General features: G+C 34.6%; 1 protein-coding gene across 4 annotated transcripts; it reads right to left on the bottom strand.

Annotated features, from left to right (window-relative positions):
• LOC109713646 (anti-sigma-I factor RsgI6-like) lies at positions 8,317-22,372 on the bottom strand. Of its 4 annotated transcripts, none has more exons than XM_020237806.1 (9): positions 22,069-22,372; positions 21,471-21,505; positions 11,225-11,381; positions 10,625-10,797; positions 10,231-10,332; positions 9,986-10,132; positions 9,590-9,846; positions 9,056-9,437; positions 8,317-8,974 (listed from the first exon to the last, which is right to left on the bottom strand). In XM_020237806.1, the coding sequence occupies exons 1-9, from the start codon at positions 22,163-22,165 to the stop codon at positions 8,639-8,641; spliced, it is 1,686 nt and encodes a 561-aa protein (XP_020093395.1). In that variant the 5' UTR covers positions 22,166-22,372; the 3' UTR covers positions 8,317-8,638. The 4 variants fall into 4 exon arrangements, with proteins under 4 accessions (XP_020093395.1, XP_020093396.1, XP_020093398.1 ...); XM_020237807.1 differs by having other exon boundaries at positions 8,318-8,974; positions 11,225-11,376; positions 22,069-22,185; XM_020237809.1 differs by lacking the exons at positions 11,225-11,381; positions 21,471-21,505; positions 22,069-22,372 and adding an exon at positions 10,445-10,492 and having other exon boundaries at positions 8,320-8,974; positions 10,625-10,682.

A 23,579-nucleotide genomic window follows, 5' to 3' on the forward strand; every position in this document is an offset into this window, starting at 1 on the left:
TGCAGCAATAGCAAGCAGAGTTCTGATAGACTTAAGCATAGCTACAGGTGAAAAGGTATCCTGATAGTCAATGCCTTCACGTTGACTATAACCTTTCGCTACTAGCCTAGCTTTATAGGTCTCTACCTTTTCATCAGAACCAATCTTTCTCTTGAAGATCCATTTACATCCAATGGGTACAATACCCTCCGGTGGATCAACCAAAGTCCATACTTGATTGGAGTACATTGAGTCCATTTCGGACTTCATAGCTTCCAACCATTTATTGGAGTCGATGTCTGGCATCGCCTCGCTATAAGTCTTAGGATCATCTCTATGGTCCTTATCTCCCATTAGGAACATTTCCTTCATATCCTCTATAAATAATCCCATGTATCTATCAAGAGGACGGAAAACCCTACTAGACTTGCGATATGGCGGTGTAATCTCTGGTGTCACAGAGTTATCAGGAAGGGCTCTTGGAATATTCGATCCTAAAGAGACTTTCTCCTCTAGTTCTATTTTTTTCCCACTGCCCCCAGTGAAAATAAATTCACTTTCAAGGAAGAAGGCATGACGGCTCACAATCACATTATGGCCTTCTGGGAGATAAAAATAGTATCCAAGTGATTCTTTGGGATACCCAATGAATCTACCCTTGACTGATCTGCTTTCCAACTTGTCCGTCTTTAATTTCTTAATATAAGCTGGACACTCCAAGTTTTAATATTAGTAAAACTTGGCTTCCTACCATGCCACATCTCATATGGTGTGGTCGGAATAGATTTGGAAGGCACTCTGTTCAAAATATAAATAGCCGTGAGAAGTGCGTAACCCCAAAATGACATAGGTAAATCCGTAAAGCTCATCATAGATCGAACCATATCCAATAAAGTTCGATTACTCCATTCAATTCTGGTGTTCTAGGAGGAGTCCATTGGGAGACAATACCATTATCCTTGAGGTAGGTTAGGAAATCCGTACTAAGGTATTCCCCTCCTCGATCTGATTGAAGAGCCTTAATTGGTTTTTCCATTTGCTTTTCTACTTCTTGTCTAAACTCTTTAAACTTTTCAAAGGCTTCAGACTTGTGCTTAATTAAGTACACGTACCCATACCGTGAATAATCATCAGTAAAGGAAATAAAGTAGAGATAGCCATCCCAAGTAGACACATCGAATGGTCCACATACATCAGTATGTATTAGGGCGAGTACTTCAGTAGCTCTCTCTCCTTGTCCAACAAAGGGAGACTTAGTCATTTTTGCTTGAAGACATGATTCACAAGCTGGGTATGAGATTCACAAGCTGGGTATGATTCAAAGGGTAAGGACCCTAAGACACCATTCTTAGCCAACTTGTTAATTCTATCCTCTCCAATGTGACCAAGTCTAAGATGCCACAAGTACGTTTTATTTACCTCCTCTCTTGGTCTTTTGATATTCTCATTCATGCCATTATCAACTGTATTAACACTAACATCCATATGTAAGTGATAGAGATTGTCAATTAAAGAACCATAACCGATCAAATTATTTCTCAAATAAATTGAACAAACGTTTGATTCAAAAATAAACTTATAACCGTCCAATACCAAACGTGAAATAGAAATAAGGTTTCTAGTCGCACTAGGAACATAAAGACAATCTCTAAGTTCTAAAACTACTCCTGTCGGTAGACATAAAGGATAAGTCCCCACGGCAACAGCAGCAACTCTTGCCCCGTTTCTAACGCGTAGGGTAAGCTCTCCATCCCTAAGTCTTCTACTTTGTTTTAGCTCTTGCATTGAAATACATAAATGTGAGGTACATCCAGAGTCAATGACCCATGTAAAAGTAGAACAAACCGATAAGTTAGTAGTTTCAATGACATGAATCTCGGACATCTTAGCCCTGAACAGTCGCTTCGACACCTCGCAGCGAGCTGTTCAGCTTTCCTCATCATACAACTCCTTGAGATGAAGTAAAACATCAGCAGCACTCTCCATGTGCTCATGCTCGCGTTGCGACTCATTGCTCATAGACGCAAGCATGTAGCATTTTGCTTTCATATCATCATCAGTTCATTTATTTCTTGCAACTCTTTGCTGAGCTGTTGGATTTTCGGGCACCGCTGGAGCCTCCGTATCCAACACATAGGCTAATTTTTCAGAATTGAGAATAATTCTCAAATTCCTGAGCCAATCGGTGAAATTCGGTCCAGTTAAGCGATTAGTATCAAGTATTTTGGCAAGTGGGTTAGATGCAGCCATTTTCTGCAAAAGGTTAAGATTCTAATTAGTTGTGTACTTAATCACAATCCATTTGATTAGGGTCTTTAAATCTAAATGGTGCCTCCCACTAATTTTGGTGAATCTCCACACTCCCCAAGCGGAGAAAATAGAAACTTTACTTAAAAGTTTCTAGTGGGGATTGCGGTCCCATTTGTTTACACACCACCTCATCCTGACAGATTCTTGGCAATGAGCAAACAAATAAGTGAACAACTCTTGTTCAATGCTTCTCAAGCAAATTGCAATCTAATCTTTGGCCTCCATAAGATATAGGCCTCATCCTGACAGATTCTTGGCTTTATTTCATGGTTAAGTTAGACCCACCGTTCATCGTGCAAATAAGAATGTCATTGAATCCTCATCCTGACAGATTCTTGGATCCAACCCCTTTCTTACCGCACAGCATCTCATGCCAATAGAATGGTTGCGGCTCCCCAATGCAACTGACCCCCGTATCCGGGTGCATCAATCAACACTAAAGAGACGCCCACACCCTACAACGGTGGAAGGCCACTAATGGGTTCATAACACCATTAACTTAATATTTTATTTAGGGAGATTAGTTGTCTCATCAGTTTTAATTTATTATTAATTTACATCTCATGCAAACCATCACATCACATGCATACATTCATCGCATATATAAAAATAACTACCGGTGATGATCATGGATTTTATCTTGATTCGGGCCTGAGCCACTAGGCCGGAATGGGGTCATAAGGGTATTACACACAAGAAAACCTTCTCTTATTCTGCGTCTCGATCGGATTTGAGTTGATCAACTCTTGTCTTCTCCCTTGATCAGCATCTGGTCCAAACTTGATCCGCATCGCATCAACTCTTGAATGCAACGAATCCCTCTGGAACCTAAACTACCCTTTTCCCTTATTAATTTTATAACAATAACTTTACGACCCATAAAATTAATGAGACACGCAGGTCTCCAAATTACATAATTTAATTGGCACGCGCAGGCACCCAAAAAAAATATAATCTAATACTGGATCATTTTTAAATTACAACAATTCACACAATCACATGATACATGCACATCACAAGGTCGCTATCCATGATCATCACCTCATATACATCACATGCATATAATATTAAATTCTCTAACTCGAATTCTAATTAATTGGGTTTCGGATTAATTTTAAAAACAAATCTTTATTTGTTTCAAGAATCGTAATTTGTCGTAAAAATATCAAAAAGATTTAATACATCTCATGCATTAAAAATACAAAATTATAAATCAATTTTAAAATAGATTCAATGTCACATTACGGCTATCGCGCCGTATGACGCACCGCACGCGATCATACACGACACGCCTCATGTGAATGCGGCTTGCATTGCATACCTTATGCTTTCAAGATATAAAGAAGCCATTGAATTTAATTAACATGGCCGTGCATACCTTGTTAATTAACTTTCAACGACATGTAAGTCTTCATTCCAATGAATTAGCATGTATGCATGTGGTCACGAGTTGACCAAAGTACATGCTATTCACACCATGCATGCAACCCACTCGATGCATGCACAAGTGCCGCTTGCGCATGACGTGCCGCAACTTGTTTGCGCACCGGTTTTAAAAAAATTTAGCGATTTCGGTTAATTTAAAATTATATTATCAAAATAAACGGTGACATAAAATTATATTTTACGTGCGATCTAATCAATGTTTCGAAACAATCAAATATTGTTCGAAAAACAATCTTCATTGGTTTGATTTTGATCGTTCCGAAAAATCCAATTAACATCGAAAAAGAGATTAGATCTAAAAGAAACAACGAGGGTGTCTCTGATACCACTGTAAGAAAATCATGTGTACGCAGCGGAAGAAAATAACACAATTAAAAATTTTCTTGAAAACCAAATATCACCTCGTGTTTCGTTTTAGATCATTAATAATAGATCTAATTGATCTAATCAAATAGGATCTATATTTTATTATATTTTACCTCGCACAGGTTGAGATCACCGCGAAGTCGACAATCGTTGGTAAAAATTTGTTCGTCCTCGCTTAGCCGCGAACGCACCCGGCCTCTACTCGCGTCCACACGAAATCACGCCCTTGATCGAATTTAGACGGCCGCTTCAATCCGTGATCCGATCACGAATTAACCCTTGCGTCGACTTGAGGAAGATGAATCAATCTTCTAGATATGCTAGCAACTTTTGAAGATCGAAACCGATGGATTTATTGTGGAGGACTTAAGGAAGAAAAATGATTGACGGCTAGGGTTTTCTTTTTCTTTTTGCTTAATTTTCCGTTAATTGTAATATGTCATATGACATATATTTATAATAAGAAAACCCTAACATAATCCTAATCCTAATCGAAATCCTATTCCGATTTGATTATCCATTAACCCGTAAGTTGGTTATGATATTAACCGAATTCCGAATCCTAATTCTAATTTGATTCGTGTGTAACGTTTACACATAATTCCTCATATTATTTACTAACGATTAGTAAATACACCATGCAACTTTTACACATAAATACCTCTAATTTACAACAATTGCAAATTAGTCCTTTTACTAATAAATTAGTAAACTTTAGTATTTAACTATATTATAATTGTAATTAATCTATCCGATAAACTTTTTTTATTGTCTCCTAAATATCGATCATGCGCAATTTCTTATGTGTGTGACCTAATAGGTTCAATTCTGTCTGATAGTGAGATATGATGAGATCTCCATCTACATCATCATCGAAACTCTTTTCGATGGCTCAAACTCTTTTGATTCCACCCTTATAAAATAATTAATTATCTATAATTATTTCTATTGGTTCCCACAATCCACCAGTGACGCCTAGCAGCATGTAGTGGCAATCCAGTCAGAAGTGAATATCGGATTGAACCTCTAGGTGCAGTTACCGTACAATACAATCCTTCTATCGCATAGTTCCAACTGAGTGGAGGTCATGGAATATTCGTCAAACCCCATCACCCGTCATATGACAAATTTGATCAGACAGAAGCTCTTATGGTTACTCTTGGAAACATCTTTCCATATATTATATTACCCCGGCCGAGGATTTCTGAGCTTTGCCGTACAAATAGCATAGAACTAATTATCTCTCTACCGAGAGCGATAGATCCCCTATAAACACACACCCATTCCTGATATGAACCGACTGCTGCCAACATATACTACTAAGACCCATGGCTAGGATCAGAGTTTGTTGCATAGTCAAACTACAGTAGCCTCATATTGAATAGCCGTGGTGTCACAGGTCTAAGAATCAGTTGTACCACTGCAACATCGAACCAGTTATTGACGAATGAGTAGACATCCATGTAACTGTTCGTAGTTGGTCACGCTCAGTACCCTTGTTCTCCAATAACCACCTGCATGTTCGCTCCAGTGTCCCCACACTGATGACTCGAGATTCGTCATCCTAAAAGGGAAGCGGCACACACATCAATCTTACAGGGTCAATCATCGCCCCCATGATGATCCTCCGATTGAGAGCATTTATGAATTAATCACCAATAATATGTATCTCAAATTCTCAACTCTTGAGAATACATATTATCATCTTATTAATTCAAAGGACGATTCCATGAACCATTTAACATAATGGAATAAAAGGCCCAATTATATAAATAATAAAGATTAAGTAAAATATATGTCCTATAGAAAATAATAATGCGTCACCTGATAGGCTTCTAGGGCACGCAATAACTAACCGAGGCGGTAGCTCCTCACCCATTGGACTGGAAGTGAGTTGGGGCGAAGGCGGGTAGCCCTTTCCCTATGAGGATTGAGCGCGGGTAGCTCATTACTTATGAGAATGAGCGGGGTAGCTCATTACCTAGGAGATTAGAGCGGGGTAGCTCTTCACATATGGCTTTGAGATGTGAGAGCGGGTGAGATAAGAGCGGGGTAGCTCCTCACCTGTGAGATTTGAGATATCAGTCGGAGCGAAGAGCGGGGTAGTTCTTCACCTCTTCACCTACTAGATTTGTGGTGTGAGTACCTATGAGATTTGAGATCTTAGGCGGGGTAGCCTAGTGGATTGGGTAATGACATGAATAGCATAAGTGGATTTGCATTCATACCCTGATTAGACATAGTATATGTTAGTGGATTGCATAACTATGTTGTATTTGTATTCATTACATTGTTGAAGCATACTAGCATGATAGTAGGCTTGTTGTTAGATGATATTCCATGCATTGCTTGCATTTGAAGGCATAGATGAGAATAGTTGCAATTTCATATTTATCTATCTATCTGTGCCTGCTTAGACCTAGTGGGAAGATCGGCGGAGTCGGCGGCCGAACCCACTGGAAACTATATTTATATAGTTCTCACCCCACTTTGTTGCAGGGCCGTGTGTGAGCGTTCCGGGGGAGGATCGCGGTAAGGGCGTAGCGCCCTAGCTAGCTAGTAGAGTTTCCTATTTGAACTAGAGCACCCTCGTGTGCATGTTTATAGACATGATGTATTTTGGATAGCTAGCATTATGTTTGTGAGAGGATCATGTATTCATTTTTGGGAGATGGAAATGTAAATCAAATCAATGTTGAATGTGATGTAATAGCTAGATGCATCTCTCTTTATTTCACTTGTATGTTACTTGTGATTCTTGCTCTTGTTGGTATAGCACTTGTGGTGCTTGTTGAATTATGTATGTTAATTAAGTTTATTTTGGGCAACTCTTGTACATGATCTTATTGTTGAGCCTTGGGCGGACAGGGGAGGTGCTGTCCGTCCGGCGTCTGTTCGACGCGCCCGAACCGAACCAAATGGGTAGCGGTCTCGGGGCGTGACATTCAGCTTTAGCGGACTTAAAGCTAGATATGAATAGAATATCTATCCTTATATTATGAATTATAAATAATTAATACATAAATACCGTTAAACCAGTATCACCAGATTGGCTTTTGGGCATATAACTAATAATAATAACAGCCAACTGAAAATAGATATAATAGTTCCAAAAAATAAATTCGGCTTTATCGGACTTAAAGCTTTTAGATTTTGTTGTTTGACAAATATGGTTGGTAATGATGGAAGGCTAAATTGAAAGATGATAATAAGATATCAAGAGATGAGAGATACAAAAAGTGCACCGTTCACACAATTGCGGGGCATCCACGATCGACGATGAGGTCGGTACACCACGGGTAGAATTTCAGCAGCGGGAAAGAAGAAGATGAAGTAGTGACTCGGAAGAAGAGGAGGGGTAGAATTAGAGGCCGATTTTGCCACGAGGAAGAAGTGACAATGATCAAGTTGAGGAAGAAGACAATCTCGGCACGAGGAAGAAGCTTCAATAATCTCACCGAGAAGTAGAACACTAAGGATAAAGAGTAAGAGTAGAATTTTCTATTCATCAAAATATATCCCTTAAGGGTTCAAGAATCATATATTTATAGTGTTGAGAGCCCTCCTATAATAAATTATTGTCCTTTCATTTTCAACAGAATACGGTCACCCAAGGGTCATGCATGCATAGAAGATGAAGCAATTTTGAAAATTACAAAGGTTTTTTTTGGAATAGTTTCTTTGTTTATTGCAGAAAAGGGTTTGGATTAACCAAATCAACTATTAAGCCCGAATAAAAAACGAACCTATAAAATAAAAGAAAATATCATTTGAAAATAAAATGAGGTTTATTTGCTGCATTAGAAACCTGATTAAAAAACCAACAGCTAGCATTGACTTGGAGTCGTAGTTTTCGTTAAAAAACCAACAGCTATCTATTATTTTAGTGTACTTGTTATCTCTGATTGTTTCTCTATGTTGATAAGATAATATGGTTTAAGTTATAGTTGTATATTTACATTATTATTTTAAATAACTGGTGTAGGATGTGTATGTCAACTCTGTTTAGCTTATATTGTGTTTGCTTTGTATTCAAACGCGGTGCATGTATGTATAAGGAGGATTTTGTCTGTGGACAGAGCGAATCCTGTGCTTATGGTGGATCGGTTGTTCCCTAGGTCAGATTTAAAATCTGTTTGAAATGAATTTCCATTGTATCTGATTGAAAAAAAAAAAGAAAATCAAGTGCTTTTCTCGAAATTAAATACTCTTTCCAAATGGGCCCGGGCATGACATTGTAATAAATTGGAGATTCATTCCTGCCATTACTTGCAGAGATGATGCAGTTGTAATGCATAGAAAGCTTACACGGTAAACTATTTTGCTGCAATAATATAAAATTGTTTATCATCTCTACTTATTTACATATAAATTAGTTTCCTACTATGTCGTACGAAAGAGTTGTTCTTCATCCCAAAGAGATTAGCCAAATTGTTATGTTGTATATATGTGAGAAACTAACATCCCAAAGAGTGAAGCTATTTTCACTCTCATAGACCCCCTCCCCTATATATAGTAGGCATTAAGAAAATCAAACTCAAACCTGAACATTCAAATGCCTTGTTTCATCTCCTTGCGGTAATGACAATGTAGCCTCAGTTGATCTATTCCCGTAAGTCACATGAACACTATACTCCCCCAAGAATCCAGCAAAGCTAAAGGAGCCATGCTCATCCGTCATTCCTCCCACCTGCTTCGTCTCCCATTCACTCAAGAGCTTGTCAACGGCATCTCCGGCGGGGAGATTCTGCAGATTCCAATCCGTAAGGCACATTTGGTAGCAGCCGTTTCGGTGCAATGCAGTCCACAACATAATCCCGTTCACAGAAGGATGGGAGAATGCTTCTCTCAAAACCTCGTCCAAATATAGAGCCTACGTACGAAAAAAAGATTTATATAGTTACGCGAAAAGCATTACCGAATTTTGTATGCGACATTGAATAAAACCTCGTACCTGAGTTTGTTGATCGTAGTGATTATTTATGTCGACCTCGGTGAACCAAATTGGAAGTCCAAGGGTTGCCAACTTGTCTAGAGTAGCTCTCATCAATGGAATGTTCGGTTTGCTGAAGTGTCCCTCTAGTCCGATCCCTTCGAGTAGGGCTCCTCCCGCTTTAAGGTCCTTTAGTCGTGACACATACGAATCAACTGAAGAGAAGATATCCTCACAAGTCTCTATAACGTTGAATTCGTTCATGAACAAAGTGGCAAGGGGATCGGCTAGTTGAGCTGTGTTGAAGAAATCTAAGGATGCATTGGGCCCGAGGCGCTGCTCATAGAAGTTGAAGTGAAGCATCTCATTGTTCACATCCCAGTGTGCAAATTCGCCCTTGTACCTATCACAGCCCCAACAGTCTCACATTTGATATGTCGAAAATTAGAAATACAGGTTTTTATGTAAGTAATACCGATATACTAAAAAGAGTTGGACGCGTGCAATTTAGGTGATGCGCTGAAGACCGATCTAGTTGTTAACACTAGTAGATACCTAGTCATCAAGCTCTCGATGCGAGACTTCACTGCCGATCGAAGGTCATCGCCGGTGAGGTTCCTCACCCAAGAAGGGGTCGCCTCTTGGTTCTCCCAGAAGATGTTGTGGCCACGTACCGTGATGTGATTGGCTCTGACAAAATCAAGCATCTTGTCCGCCAAGTCGTAGTTGAGCATCCCGGCCACAGGCTCGGTTGCATACCACTTGAGCTCATTTTCAAAGACTGCAGCATTAAACCTCTCGACAAACCACGCCTACCATGAACTCGTATATAGTTAAAAATGTTTTCATTTTGAATTATGTTACTCTCGAACTGAATGCGTCAAACAAGTCGAATTCTTCACTTGATTACAAGAAAAGAAGAAATATACACATGCAATCTGCTGCGAATACCTGATAGACTGAGTTTCCTAAGATGGTATTAGCTATTGCAGAGCCAAACGGGAAGTCCTTTGAAATTTGCTGCACCAAAACTGACGCTCCAGTAAGTCGGTTACCTTGTGAATCCGCAACGTGTATAGTCACAGCTCGCTTCCTCTTCTGCTCTTATGGGCAAACTCTCAATTATCTATCATATATATATATATTTTATGTTGTTCAGCATAATTCAAGGAGCAAATGGGAGGTAATAGCCTTACCGTTCTGACAATTTGCTGCTGGTGCATTCCCCATTGCTCGACTGAGAATGGCTGCAATGAAGCGCTTGTAATAGAGATCCTCATAGCATTCCTGTCAGCATTCTAGTCAGAAGAGTAAAGAAAAAAAAAAAAGAAGAAGTAAGTTTCTCTAAAAGCTATATATATATATATATCGGATGAATATATATAGAAAAAGTTCAGATGCATGTTTTACCTAAATTCTCAATGGTTGGAACTTCAAATTAATTAGCTCTAGAAATATCTAGAAATAGAATTTCATGAGTTTTAAAAAATTATCGTCAAGCCCGGAGTCGCAAATTGAATGGTCGAAAACGAATAATAACCTTGTAAAAAAAAAATATAGGATTGAGACAATTAAGACGAGTGAAATAACCTGAAAAAAGAGCACAGAGGATTGAGAGGATGAATCCAGCACGAATCCACCCTTAAGGAAGGACCAGCACCCACTTTTGGCTGATACCGTCCCTAGGCATCTGGTTCCTGAATTGTCCGGGGTTAGTCTTGCATTGATTATAGCAGAATCAGCTCCATCAATTCTCACCCAACCTATATAGAAAGAGACAAAGAGAATGTGCGAATATCGACGTGATCTGGTAACATATAATTGTGGAAAGTAAGGCACGCACCTCCTGCAGTGGTGGCACCAAATAAAATCTTCTTGCTGAAGAATTACAGTACACAAGAGATGGTACGATGGGATGGGATTAACTATATTAATTCGTTTTATAGTTTGATTATGCTAATCAATAATATAATATTAAAGGATCCATGAAGCTAGGTTGACAAATACGCAATTCATCATGCAATAATATGTAGTAGTAATAATTCCAATCAGAATATCAAAAAAATCGACGGGTAAAAAGAGTGGAGTTGAGGGCCGGTCGGTAATCTATTTAAATTAAAAAAAAAAGGGCCTACAAATGAGGGGGCTCACATCACATGAGAAGAGAGAGAGGAGGAACACTGAACTCACATGAGAAGCTGTATCTTGTTGTCTGGTTGAGATTGTACAGCACAAACGCTGGTGAGTAGACTCCTGTCTCCGTTTTATGGTATGCGGTTGGACCGTCCCCCTTTCCATTCTTCAGAATCCCTCCCTTGTACAGAGGGGGCTCAGGTTGGGATCTGCACTGCCGAGAGAAAGAAAAGAAAATAAATATTTAGGCGGTGCGTTTGCATATTTTAATTTGTTGCATCAACAACTGACGTGGTGGTGTGGTACTGTGGTATACTGGTATATCAACTATCAACTATCAAACTAACTAAATTCACCGGCTTCTTTCGCCGAATTAAGATTAATGCTTGCTATTTTTACTTCACGAGGCAGCTGCTTGGACGGTGTGGAGCCTCGATCCACACTGCCACAGTGTGATGAGGAACCCCAATCGGAATCGGTCTACTACCAACAAAAAGCAAGCCTAGCTAGTAGCTATTCGACTCCTGCTGCACTTCGTCGTTTTCGATTGCTCGCAAGAACATTCGTTCCGAGGGCAATTAATGTAGTCATCATGTTATAAATAAAAGATTGACGGATTTATTTATTAGCAATGTTGCTGCTGGTTGGATTGGATTTTCCTTCTACCAAACTCTACCAAACTAATTCAAGAAACCCCAAAAATTAAAAACTAATTATTTGGCATTATTATCGCTTTTTATTCTTTTAAATAAAGTCTTTATATGTAATAATAGTATAAAAGAAACCGACCGTCCCTAGCGCAAGTGGCAAAAGGGTTTGGTGGTTGGTACCGAAGACCCAAGTTCGAATCTTAGTTGATTCACATTTCTAGCTATGTTTATTTCTAAATGAAATAAACGAAGCGGATAGCATGCTATCTTTCTCTCAAAAAAAAAAGAAAAAAAAATGGTGAATTTTTTAAATTTAGAGTGTTTGTTTGGAAACTAAAAATTAAAAATTCGAAAATGACTTTTTTTTTTTTTTTACTTTCAAATATTTTAAAAGAACAATTGTCTATCACTTAATTAATTGCGGTACCATACAAGGTAACCCAACCATGATGACTATTTAAGAGAAGAGAAACGTCTCTCTCGTATGTCGAATTACTTAAAAATAATGATTAAAAAAAAAAAAATCTGGCAACAGTGCCTGGCCAAATAAATAAATAATAAAAAAACCTTTAGGCATCTATTATATTATAGTTGAAGGGGGCCTTCATATATTGTTTTTTTTTTTTTTTTTTTTTCGTTGAGGTTATGTTAAAATCTCGCTGGCTACTTAGGGAAGATTAGGCATGCAGCTATTATGCTTAGAGGTGTCAATAGGTCGGATTCAAACTGAATTTTAAAAATACAAATTTGAGTTTGATGATTAATATCGAAATTCAAATCTGAATTCAAAATCATCATATTTTTAAAATCCATAGCCAAAACAGAATGCAACCTAAAAACTAAAACACAAAACTGAGCCCAAAACGCAATCATTCTTTTTACCAAATTTAAAAACATGTCATACTATCTCAAATCTAAATTTTAAAAGTAAAATCTAAAATTTTGTATATATTATATAATATAAAACCAGCTCGTGATCGGCTTGGATTTGAGTTTAGATTTGGATTGGATACAAATAATAACCATATATATACGTACGACCCCTTTTGAATCCGTCGAATTTTTAACTTTTATATTCGTAACCAAAACCATCCATGTTTAACATCTATTAAACCCACTCCTTCGTGGATAAAATCTTGGATATTCATACCATGGGCACCCCTAATTAGGCTGACGTTACACGCAGTGCGCAGCGTTGCTTTTCTCGATCCAAGAGTGTTTGCTGAATAGCCTATTCCGCCTGCCTGTATGGCTCCACGATTTGAAAAATATAAAATCTTCCACAGAATTTGGAATCGAAATAGTGTACGTTGCTGGCTGTGGGATATATGGAAAGGGCGGAAGGTCTCGAATAACGACTTAAGCGGTATTATTGCTTGCTGGTGGGTGGTTTGGGAGACTAGGAATGGAATCATTTTTGCGAAGACCCAGGCGGATCCGATCCGTGGGACTCATAAGATCTAACATCTGATAGCTCAGTGGGGTATTCCTGATCCGTAGAGCTATAGTTAGACCTCGTAGGCAGTATAGAGGTATCAGCTATACTTTGCAAACAACATCCGTTCTCCTGTTTTTTCCTTTTTGTCTCCGTTAACCTTGAGGCCTTGATGCCTCACCCATGTTGCTTAATTCACCTACTATATGAATGAAGCGGGTAGCATGCTACCTTTTTCTCATAAAAAAAAAGAAAAAAAGAAAAAAAAGAAATAGTGTACGTTGATCCAACTATCAGATATATATATATATATATATGTAGGAACTTGGAATCTCTCTCTATGTATTGGTGCGGGCAAAGGATAAAGAAGTTGTTTGATTCCACAGTAACAACAGTATTATTGTAGTTATAGTTGCATGTATAAGTAAGGGGGTGTTGGACCTAACTTTTAAAAAACGCTTTTTGGCTGAAAAGTGATTTTCGACTCAATAGAACGTTTGACAACTCACTTTTAAAATTTGATTCTGTTTTTTAAAATTAGGAAACTAATTTTGAAGGCCCCAAAATCAGAAACAGAAAAAAATACTGCTTCTTAAAATCTAATTCTGATTTTCGATTTAAACTTCAAATTTTTACTTTTATTTTAATTTCAATATTTAAATTTAAATTTAATTTTAAATTTTAATTTTCAGATTCATTTTTGAATTTTTAAATTTTAACTTTTAAATTTTAAATTTTGAAAAATATATTTCAAACTTTAAATTTTAAATTTTAATTTTAAATTTCAAATCTCAAATTTTAGATTTTAAAATTTAAAATTTAAAATTTAAAATTTAAAATTTAAATTTAAAATTTAAATATTAAAAATTAAAATTTAAAATTTAAAATATGACATTTTAGATTTAAAATTTAAATGTAAAATTAAATATTTTTAAATTTTAAATTAAATTTTAATCCTCAAATTATAAATTTAAATTTATTTAAAAATTTAAATTTTAAATATTCAAAATTTTAATTTTAAATTTTAAATATTCAAATTTTATATTTTATATTTAAAATATTCAAATTTTAAATTTTAAATTTTATATTTCATAATTATTTTAAATTTTAAATTTTTTAAATTTTAAATTATTTTTTAAATTAAAATATCAAATTTTAAATTTTGTACAATTTTTAAATTTATATATTTTAATTTTAATTCAAATTTAAATTTAGATTTTAAATTATTTTAAAATAAAAATTAATAAAAATAATAATTTATGCAAACATCTAAAAAATTTTGCCAAACAGTTTTTCAAAATCACTTCAGAAAAATCACTCTTATCTAAACTCCGCAAAACGCTCAACAGCTTTTAATCAAAAATCATTTCTCCGAACCAAAATCACTTTTTCAGAAATCACTTTTTCAAAAGCTAGGCCAAACAGGCCCTAAATCTACTGTTAGGTCTAGTGCATGTGAATTTAATTATTATGGTTAGAACTGCATAATAGCTTATCTGGGCTAACTCAAATTGACCATAGTTTCAATTATAGTACGTAATTAGAGAGTGCAACATAAAAAAAGGGAGCTTACATAATTACGTTTTAAACAGAAAATTTATTTTCTTTGACTTGCGGGCACTCACTGTCCCATATTAAAATGATAACGTTTGTAATTACAATTCACAATTATATGCAATCAAACAAAATATATACAGCTGTAATATTCTTAATTTTATCAAATTAAATAAGCATCCAACTAAACGGCCGCTAAATGTCGATGTGCCAAATTTGATTGAAAAGAGCTATTCTAAAAGAGATCGGGAAGGTAAAATTGCACCACTAGCTCCTGAACTTTAGGTCAGATTTTATTTTGGTTGTCGAACTTCCAAATTTGCATCAGAGATCCTAAACTCCTTGTGTGTATATATGTACTGTTGAGAAGCAAATAATTACCTACTCCATATGCATTTGGGAATGTGCAATGCATATATCAACCATTTATCGATCCTATTTGAAATTTCAACCCTCCTATCCATTGGATTATATTCTTTTCGATCTCTGTTGAGAACTCAGATTATCAAAATGAACGAAAAACTGATAACTTCATGGTATACAAGTAAGAATTTCTACTTCTAGATACTGACTATAATAAATTCGGAGGATAAAATCTTAAATGTTGACCTTAAACATTTGAGGACCGAAATGAAAATTGAAATAAGGTTCAGGGGCTAGTAGTGCAACTTATCCGAATCAATCACAACAGGAAATGGAAAAGAATAAAAAATACGGGACTGATTGGTTAGATATATGTAAAAATAATGCTACTCGTATACTCCAAAATAAAATATACATTTTATATCCTTGTTATCTAAAGACCATCATTTCTTACCTATCACATAACTTTTCTTTTCTTCTTTTTCGTTTATTACTAATATCCACTGGGGCTTTTGTGAACCCTATATGCCTAGCTGTAAGATGTACAAGAAGCAATTAACCGTTTAAAAAAATATGGTAAAGGAGAGACTGTGTTTGTCTCAAAAAAAATGTACATCTTATACCTCCTATTGTAGGATTCACAAAAATCCAAAGAAATTTTAGTAAAAATTAAAAAAGACGTTGATATGGCAAGTAGAAAATTAATGGCTCCAAGTGTAAGATGTACACTCCACTTAGGGGTGTATACCGGTAGCATTGCTCATAGTAAAAAAATATTGTTATTATATATAATTTGCTAACCCATGCAGTTCAGAATTTTATTCATAAAATTTTTGTCACTTTATACGTCGGATGGTAAATTATACTTTATATAGGCAAAAAAATTACATGTAAAATGTCATTAAGAAGGTATGCTTGTTTTTTATTTAAAATTATTCTGCCCACTTCTGCAATTGGAACTGTCAAAATGCGGCTATTTAATTTGAATATAGTTTCAACTGCCGTAGTTGAGCCTCATCATATGATTCCAACTGCAGCAGCAGTGAAATTCAAATGCACAAAACCAAATACCAATTTAAATCTACATGTAGTTAAAACTATAATATAATTGCAATTACGTACAACTAAATAGATCCTAAATTGGGCACGAAAGTGAGCAAGCACATGGAGTTTTGCTAGAATACTACTAGAAGTACGAAGGCTTTCGTAATTCTAAGTTCTAAGTTGCTTTCTATGATGAAACATTCAAATAGATGATCGGCTTCATCATGCATGATATACACTATTGGAAACATCAAATAATTAAATTTTATAATTTTTAGCATCATTTGCATGGTGAACAAATAATTTCAAAATAAAGACTAAAAATTAAAATCCCTTAAAAATAATAATAAATACTTAAATTTCATAATAAAAGTTTTTATCATACTCTAAATGGTGTAAAATTTTTTTTTATCAAATTTTTATCTGATTTGAATCGTTTTACACTATTAAACTTACAAATGTGTTATACTGGTCAATGAAATTTATAATTTCTTTTGATCACTAGGCAAGTGATGCCAAAATCATTAAAATTTACTTGATATATATATATATATATATATATATATATATTATATATATATATATATATATATATATATATATATATATAACTAGGCTACTATACTATCGATAGCACGGAGCGCTCCGTGCTACCAAGTTGTTTTCGATGATGCGGCTTCCAAATCGATGATCGGCTCCGTTAGACTTGATCTACACTATTGAAAGTATTTAGAAACATAAATTTCATAATTTTTCGATATCATTTACTTATCAAACAAGGAGTTTAAAATTAAACGGCTGAAAATAAAAATCTCATGAAAAATGATGATAAAAGATTTAAATTTCAAGATCAGATATACTGATTTTACTCTAAATAGTGAAAAGAATTTTCTATAAATTTCATCGCATTTCGATTGTTTTACACGCGTTAAATTCACAAACACACCATGTCGGTCATTAAAATTGTCAATTTGAGATCTTTTGATCACTAGTCAAATGATGTTGAAAAATCTGAAATTAGTTTTCAAATACTTTCAATAGTGTAGATCAAATCTAACGAAGCCGATCGTCGATTTAGAAGCCCATCATCGAAAACAACTTGTACACCGGAGCGCCCGTGCTACCGATAGCATAGTAGCCGGACTATAATATATATATATATATATATATATATATATATATATAGATATATAATATACTATATATATATATAATATATATTATATATATATATATATATATATATATTATATATATATATAGTGAGCTAGAATACTCTCGATAGTAAACGAGGCGTTTTACTATCGAGTTGTTTTCAATGATAGAGCTTCCAAATTGACGATCGGTTCGTTAAATATGATCTAAACCATTTAAACTACCTAGAAATCAAATTCACGCACTTTCGATATTGTTCTTTATCCTCTAGTGAACAAAAATGAATGGCTGAAAATAAATATTCTTTAAAAAAATGATGATAGGAGTCTTGTAATCAAGATCAAGAGTATAGATCTTGTTTTTAAATATTTAAAGAATTTTTAACAAAATTCAATTGATTTGAATATCTTTACACGTTAACGAGAAAACGTCTCTTATCTACCATTAAAATTACAAATTTAAACCCTTGATCATTAGGCAAATGATGTCGAAAAGATTTGAAATTTAATTTCTAAACACTTCAAGTGGTAATAGATGCATGTCCAACGGAGCCGATCGTCAATTTGGAAGCTCTATCATCGAAAACACTCGATAGTAAAACGCCCCATTTACTATCGAGAGTATTCTAGCTCAACTCTATATATATATATATATATATATATTATATATATATATATATATATATATATATAGAGTTGAGCTAGAATACTCTCGATAGTAAACGGGGCGTTTACTATCGAGTTGTTTTCGATGATAGAGCTTCCAAATTGACGGATCGCTCGTTAAATATGATCTAAACCATTTAAACTACTTATGAATCAAATTCACGCACTTTCGATATTGTTCTTTTATCCATCTAGTGAACAAAAAATGAATGGTGAAATGAATATTCTTTAAAAAAATGATGATAGGAGTCTTGTAATCAAGATCAAGAGTATAAGATCTTGTTTTTAAATAGTTTAAAAAATTTTCTAACAAAAATTCAATTGATTTGGATATCTTTATACCGTTAAACGAGAAAACGTCTCTTATCCACCATTAAAATTACAAATTTTGAAACCCTTTGATCATTAGGAAATGATGTCGAGAAAAGATTTGAAATTTGATTTCTAAACACTTCAAGTGGTATAGATCATGTTCAACGGAGCGATCGTCAAATTTGGAAGCTCTATCATCGAAAACAACTCGATAGTAAAACGCCTTGTTTACTATCGAGAGTTCTAGCTCAAAGCGTATATATATATATATATATATATATATAATGAAACGATGGTATACACCAGCTGCATGCAATAATTTCCCGGGGGAGGCAGTCCATTTCACGTGGAAATAGTAATTAAGTAGTTCACAGGTTCGTAACTATATAATCCAAAACCTTTGTTGGACGCGACTAGTATTTCCCTGCAGGTCGGTTATTAATTGCTCCATTTATTACGCGGTGCTTTTTTTTTTTTTTTTTTTTTTTTTTTTTTGGTGGTCGAATATAAGACCGATCGAGCTCCGTCAAAGCTTGATGGGGCCTTAATTTTGTCCTCTTAGTTTTTTTTTTTTTGGTAAGAAATTTAATAGTGATTGCTGGTTAATTGGTAGCAATTGGTCCACTAAGTTTTGACACCTATATGTTACGGATAAATTGTTGAAACTCGACCGTGATGCTTTACGAAGAAAAAAGTTATGTTCGTGATATATAGCCCCAGATGCTCCAAAAAAAAGTCAATATTTTGCTTATGAATTTACAATATTTTAGGCATGCTAAATGTACAAGATTTTACTAACTCGTTTATTTATTATAATTATCATTCTACTAATATATATATTAAATTTGTACCTTTCTTTTTATCAATAATATTAAAAAAATACACTAATGAAAAAGAAAATTACCACTCTATCCTCATAAGAGTGGGTCGTTGATTAAATAGTATAATCTAACGAGTGAAAATAATTAAAAGGTAGATCTAACGATTAAAAACTTATGAGTACAAGAGTCTCTATACTCATAAGAGTATAGTAACTAGCCGGACTCTTATATATAGGCCGGGGCTACTATACTTATATCAGTATAGAGTCCTTTGTACTCATAAGTTTTTAGCCGTTCAGATGAAAAAATATATGCTTAGGATGAGAGTGGTTACGGTTAGATTGATAGTGGGCCCCCTAGGGTTGAGTGGATGATTGGTTGAATAGTATAATCTAACGGGTGAAAATAATTAAAAGATAAATCTAACGGCCAAAAACTTATGAGTATAAAAATTTCTATATATACTCATAAGAATATAGTAGCTAGCCGGACTCCTATATATAGGTATATATATATATGAGCAAGGCTGGTATACTATTGGTAGCACGGAGGCCTCCGTGCTACCGAGTTATTTCCAATGATGCGGCTTCCAAATCGATGATCGGCTCCGTTAGAGTTGATCTACACTATTGAAAGTATTTGAAAATTAAATTTTATAATTTTTCGGCATTATTTACCTATCAAACGAGTAGTCTAAAAATGAATGGCTGAAAATAAAAATCTCGTAAAAAATGATGATAAAAGACTTGAATTTAAGATCAGAGATACTGATCTTAGTTTAAATAGTGAAAATTTTTTTTTATAAAAATTTAATCAAATTTGAATTGTTTTACACCGTTAAATTCTCAAATGCATCACATCTATTATTAAAATTGTCAATTTTGAGACCTTTTGATCACTAGTCAAAGAAATTGTAAGTTTCTCAAGTATTTAAATAGTGTAGATCAAAGTATGTAAAACGGAGCCGATTCGTCGATCTGGAACAGCCACATTCATACGAAAAACAACTGTCAGGCATGAAGACTCACGTGGCCTACGAAGGTATACAGCCTAGCTCTCTTAATATATATAATTTATTGAATGATATATATAGAGAGCATATTTCTCTCTCCTTCTCCTTTCAACCAACTCTGACGAGCGTGGTCTCTCTACTTCTCTCTCCCAATACTGTCGAGCTCTAAGTCTTTTTCGCCCCTTCCCTTCCCGCGCATAATATATTACTAAATTTATCTATCATCTAGTGAGCTTTTACTTTAATGTCTTATTATTCGAAAAGCTAAATAACTATCTGTGATTTCTAAATATATATGGTTATCATTTGTGGTCTGATTTTTTCTGCTACCTCATTCAAGACAGTTTTTCGATAAAGTAAATAATACAAATTATAAGATAGCTTAAGTATAATTTTTGAATAATAAGTTATAAAGTTAAAAAATATACATACAGTTAGAGTGGATTTTCTTTTTATAAAGTAAAAGTTAAGATTAAATTTTATTCAATTTCTTTTTACTAATTTAGAGTGGATGTCAGTCTCTGCCACAATACAGTACATTTCGAATGGTCATACTTAGAATATGCTCTACTAAATTTTATTTGCAGTTTGAAAGCGCATATACTATATAATATATATATATATATATATATATATATATCTATATATATATATATATTATATATAGCATGATCGGCTCCGTTAGAACGAATCGATCTAACATATTTGAAAGTTTTCTAGAAATATATTTTTGCGATTTTTCGATAATCATTACCTAGCAATGCGAAATGAATTCAAAATCAATATTTTTTAACAGGTTGAAAATTAAAATTTCTATAAAAAGTGGTGATATAGGCATTAAAATTTTCGATCAGATGATTTAATATTGTTATCTAGTAAAGATTTGTATAAAATTTTATCTGATTTGAATACTTCTTACACCGCTTAAACTTGAAAACGGCCAATATTAAAAATATGGATTTTGAATCCTTTCGGTCAACTATGTGAATGATATCAAAAAATCGCAAAATTATATTCTAGAAACTTCAACTGCGCGGCTAGATCAAGTCTAAAGCGGAGCGATCGGTCGTATTCGAAAATTCGCATTCATCGAAAACGGCTTAGACAGCGGAGGCCTCCATGCTCCTGAGTAGCAACAAGAAAACACAGGTCTCTTCTCTCTCTCTCTCTCTCTCTCTCTATATAATAGTACTATTAATAATATATATATATATATATATATATATATGGAGAAATAATTAAGTTGAAAATTAAATTCGCCCAAAGAAGAAACAATATTAATGATCGATTACCTCCGTATAAGCTGAATAATCATACCACGTCCCATCTGCATACCAATCAAAATCACAAAATTAATGCTGTTAACTATGTATGGCTGCTGCTCAAACAAGGAAGGACGGGAAGAGAGAGGGAGAGAGAGAGAGAGAGAGAGAGAGAGGGATTTTATAATAAGTAATTAGAACAATTATTTTAATTTAAACAAAACTATTCAATCAAAATTTTCCTCAGATTGTACATAAATATTGAAACTTTTTCTCTCTCTTTCTATGTATATATTTATATTTACATAAAGCTGAGCTGAAATATTTTTAAAAATATTAAGATATATCTCGATGCATGTAATTAATATTGCGGGGTTTATTTATCATTGTGCATAATTCAAAATTTGCTAGCATTAATCTAATAGTCAAAAAATTATAGCACCCACGTCCCGGTGCTTAATTATAAAAGCACTACTCCAGCTACCGTTTATAAAATAGAATTAATGGATTACGTACATATCATATATATCTTATGTAATATATCTATTAAAAAAAAAAGAAAAGACTTAATTAGAGGGAAAGAAATTAAGGAACAAAAAGAGTAGGTAATTGATCGTGACGTACGCACCGTTGGGGCCTGCGGCGATAATGAACATCCCGGGGTTCATCCATGCAAGTAGAAGTAATTTCTGGAGCAGGAGAGCTGCAACAGCGGGCGCTCTCATGTTCGTCAACAGGCCAGGGCAAACAGCGATCGAGCTAGCTTATTAGAAGAAATCTTCAAGTTAATTCGACGTACTCGAGAAGAGATGGATCTAGTTTTTTACACGATCGATACTCGAGGAGGGCGGAGTAGCTAGCCGTGTACTTATTTATTTAGATAGATAGATACATAGATAGATAGATAGATACATACATACATGGTCAGTGTGCTGTTTTAATTTATATAATAATAATAACCCGTTAGGCGCGGCCCGTGGGTTGGGTCACATGCGGAGCAGTACCCACTCCCTGATTCTTTTTTCAGTCTTCCTCTTGTCCGATGCGTCGTCGGAACCATTCATGCATGCAGCTCTCTGGAATGTGCTGGGGTCCTGCGACATCATTTTCTTCAAAATATACGCATGCATAGTGGCATTCGCACGTGGCAAGCACTATTGGCGTGCAACAAGGTGTGCTTTTTCGTTGCTTCGCGAGATAGTGGCAGGGCCGGCCCCATCGATCTAGAGTAGGTAGCCGTTCGCCGGTGATACATGCGCGCGAATTTAAGATTAATAATAATATATATCTATATTTGGATGCACGTTCTTTCTTTTTTTTTTCTTTTTTTTCTTTTTTTTTTTTTCCTTGGCCTCATTTTCGCACGAGTCAAGGATTGGGTGAATCCAAAGAGTGGCAATTCATAATGAAACTAAAAATTTGTTAAAAAAAAAAAAAAGAAAAAAAGATAGTACGCCTTTTGTTTCGCTTACTTTTTACAAATAATTAAGCTGAATTTATTTTTTTTAAAAAAAAATTAAACAAAACTGTTCCACTTTAAGCGGTGTCTTCATTTATTTAGATTTTTGTTACTTTCTGGCAATTCAATTGTCAATTTGATGGGACTGGTTTATATTGTAAATAATAATGACGAATGTAAAGAGTATTTAATAACTAAATTAGAACATAGTTTATGATTAAAAAAATTTATTTGTGTCTCTTTTGACTTATGAGCCTAACTCTCGTTACCTTTGCTTCTTTTTTTTTCTTTTTTTTTTTGTTAAATTATGCAGAATAATTATTATTCTCTAAAAAAACTTAAATTGCTAAAAATAAACCTTTAATATTTTATATTCGGTAATTTTGATTTGCTGTTATTTTATTTTTAAGACTCGCGCGTTTTCTCTTTTTCGAAACAATTTATTTTCAATATAGAATGCACACAAAATGTGCCCCCTCTTAATATTTTTTTCCTCTCTTTTTCTCTTACTTGTTGTGGACGAGTCTAGGACGTCTAACTGGGGCGAATAAAACTGTATTATATATGGCTAAGCGGGACCTACGTACCTCTTGAATACATGCTGTAGCTAATCAAGCATATTTCTTCTTAGCAAGTGAGTGGGGTCCTTAATTTCTTTAATTAATTTGATGTTAATGATT

This window comes from Ananas comosus, linkage group 8, assembly GCF_001540865.1.
Source record: "Ananas comosus cultivar F153 linkage group 8, ASM154086v1, whole genome shotgun sequence".
In the NCBI taxonomy this organism is placed as follows: Eukaryota; Viridiplantae; Streptophyta; class Magnoliopsida; order Poales; family Bromeliaceae; genus Ananas; species Ananas comosus.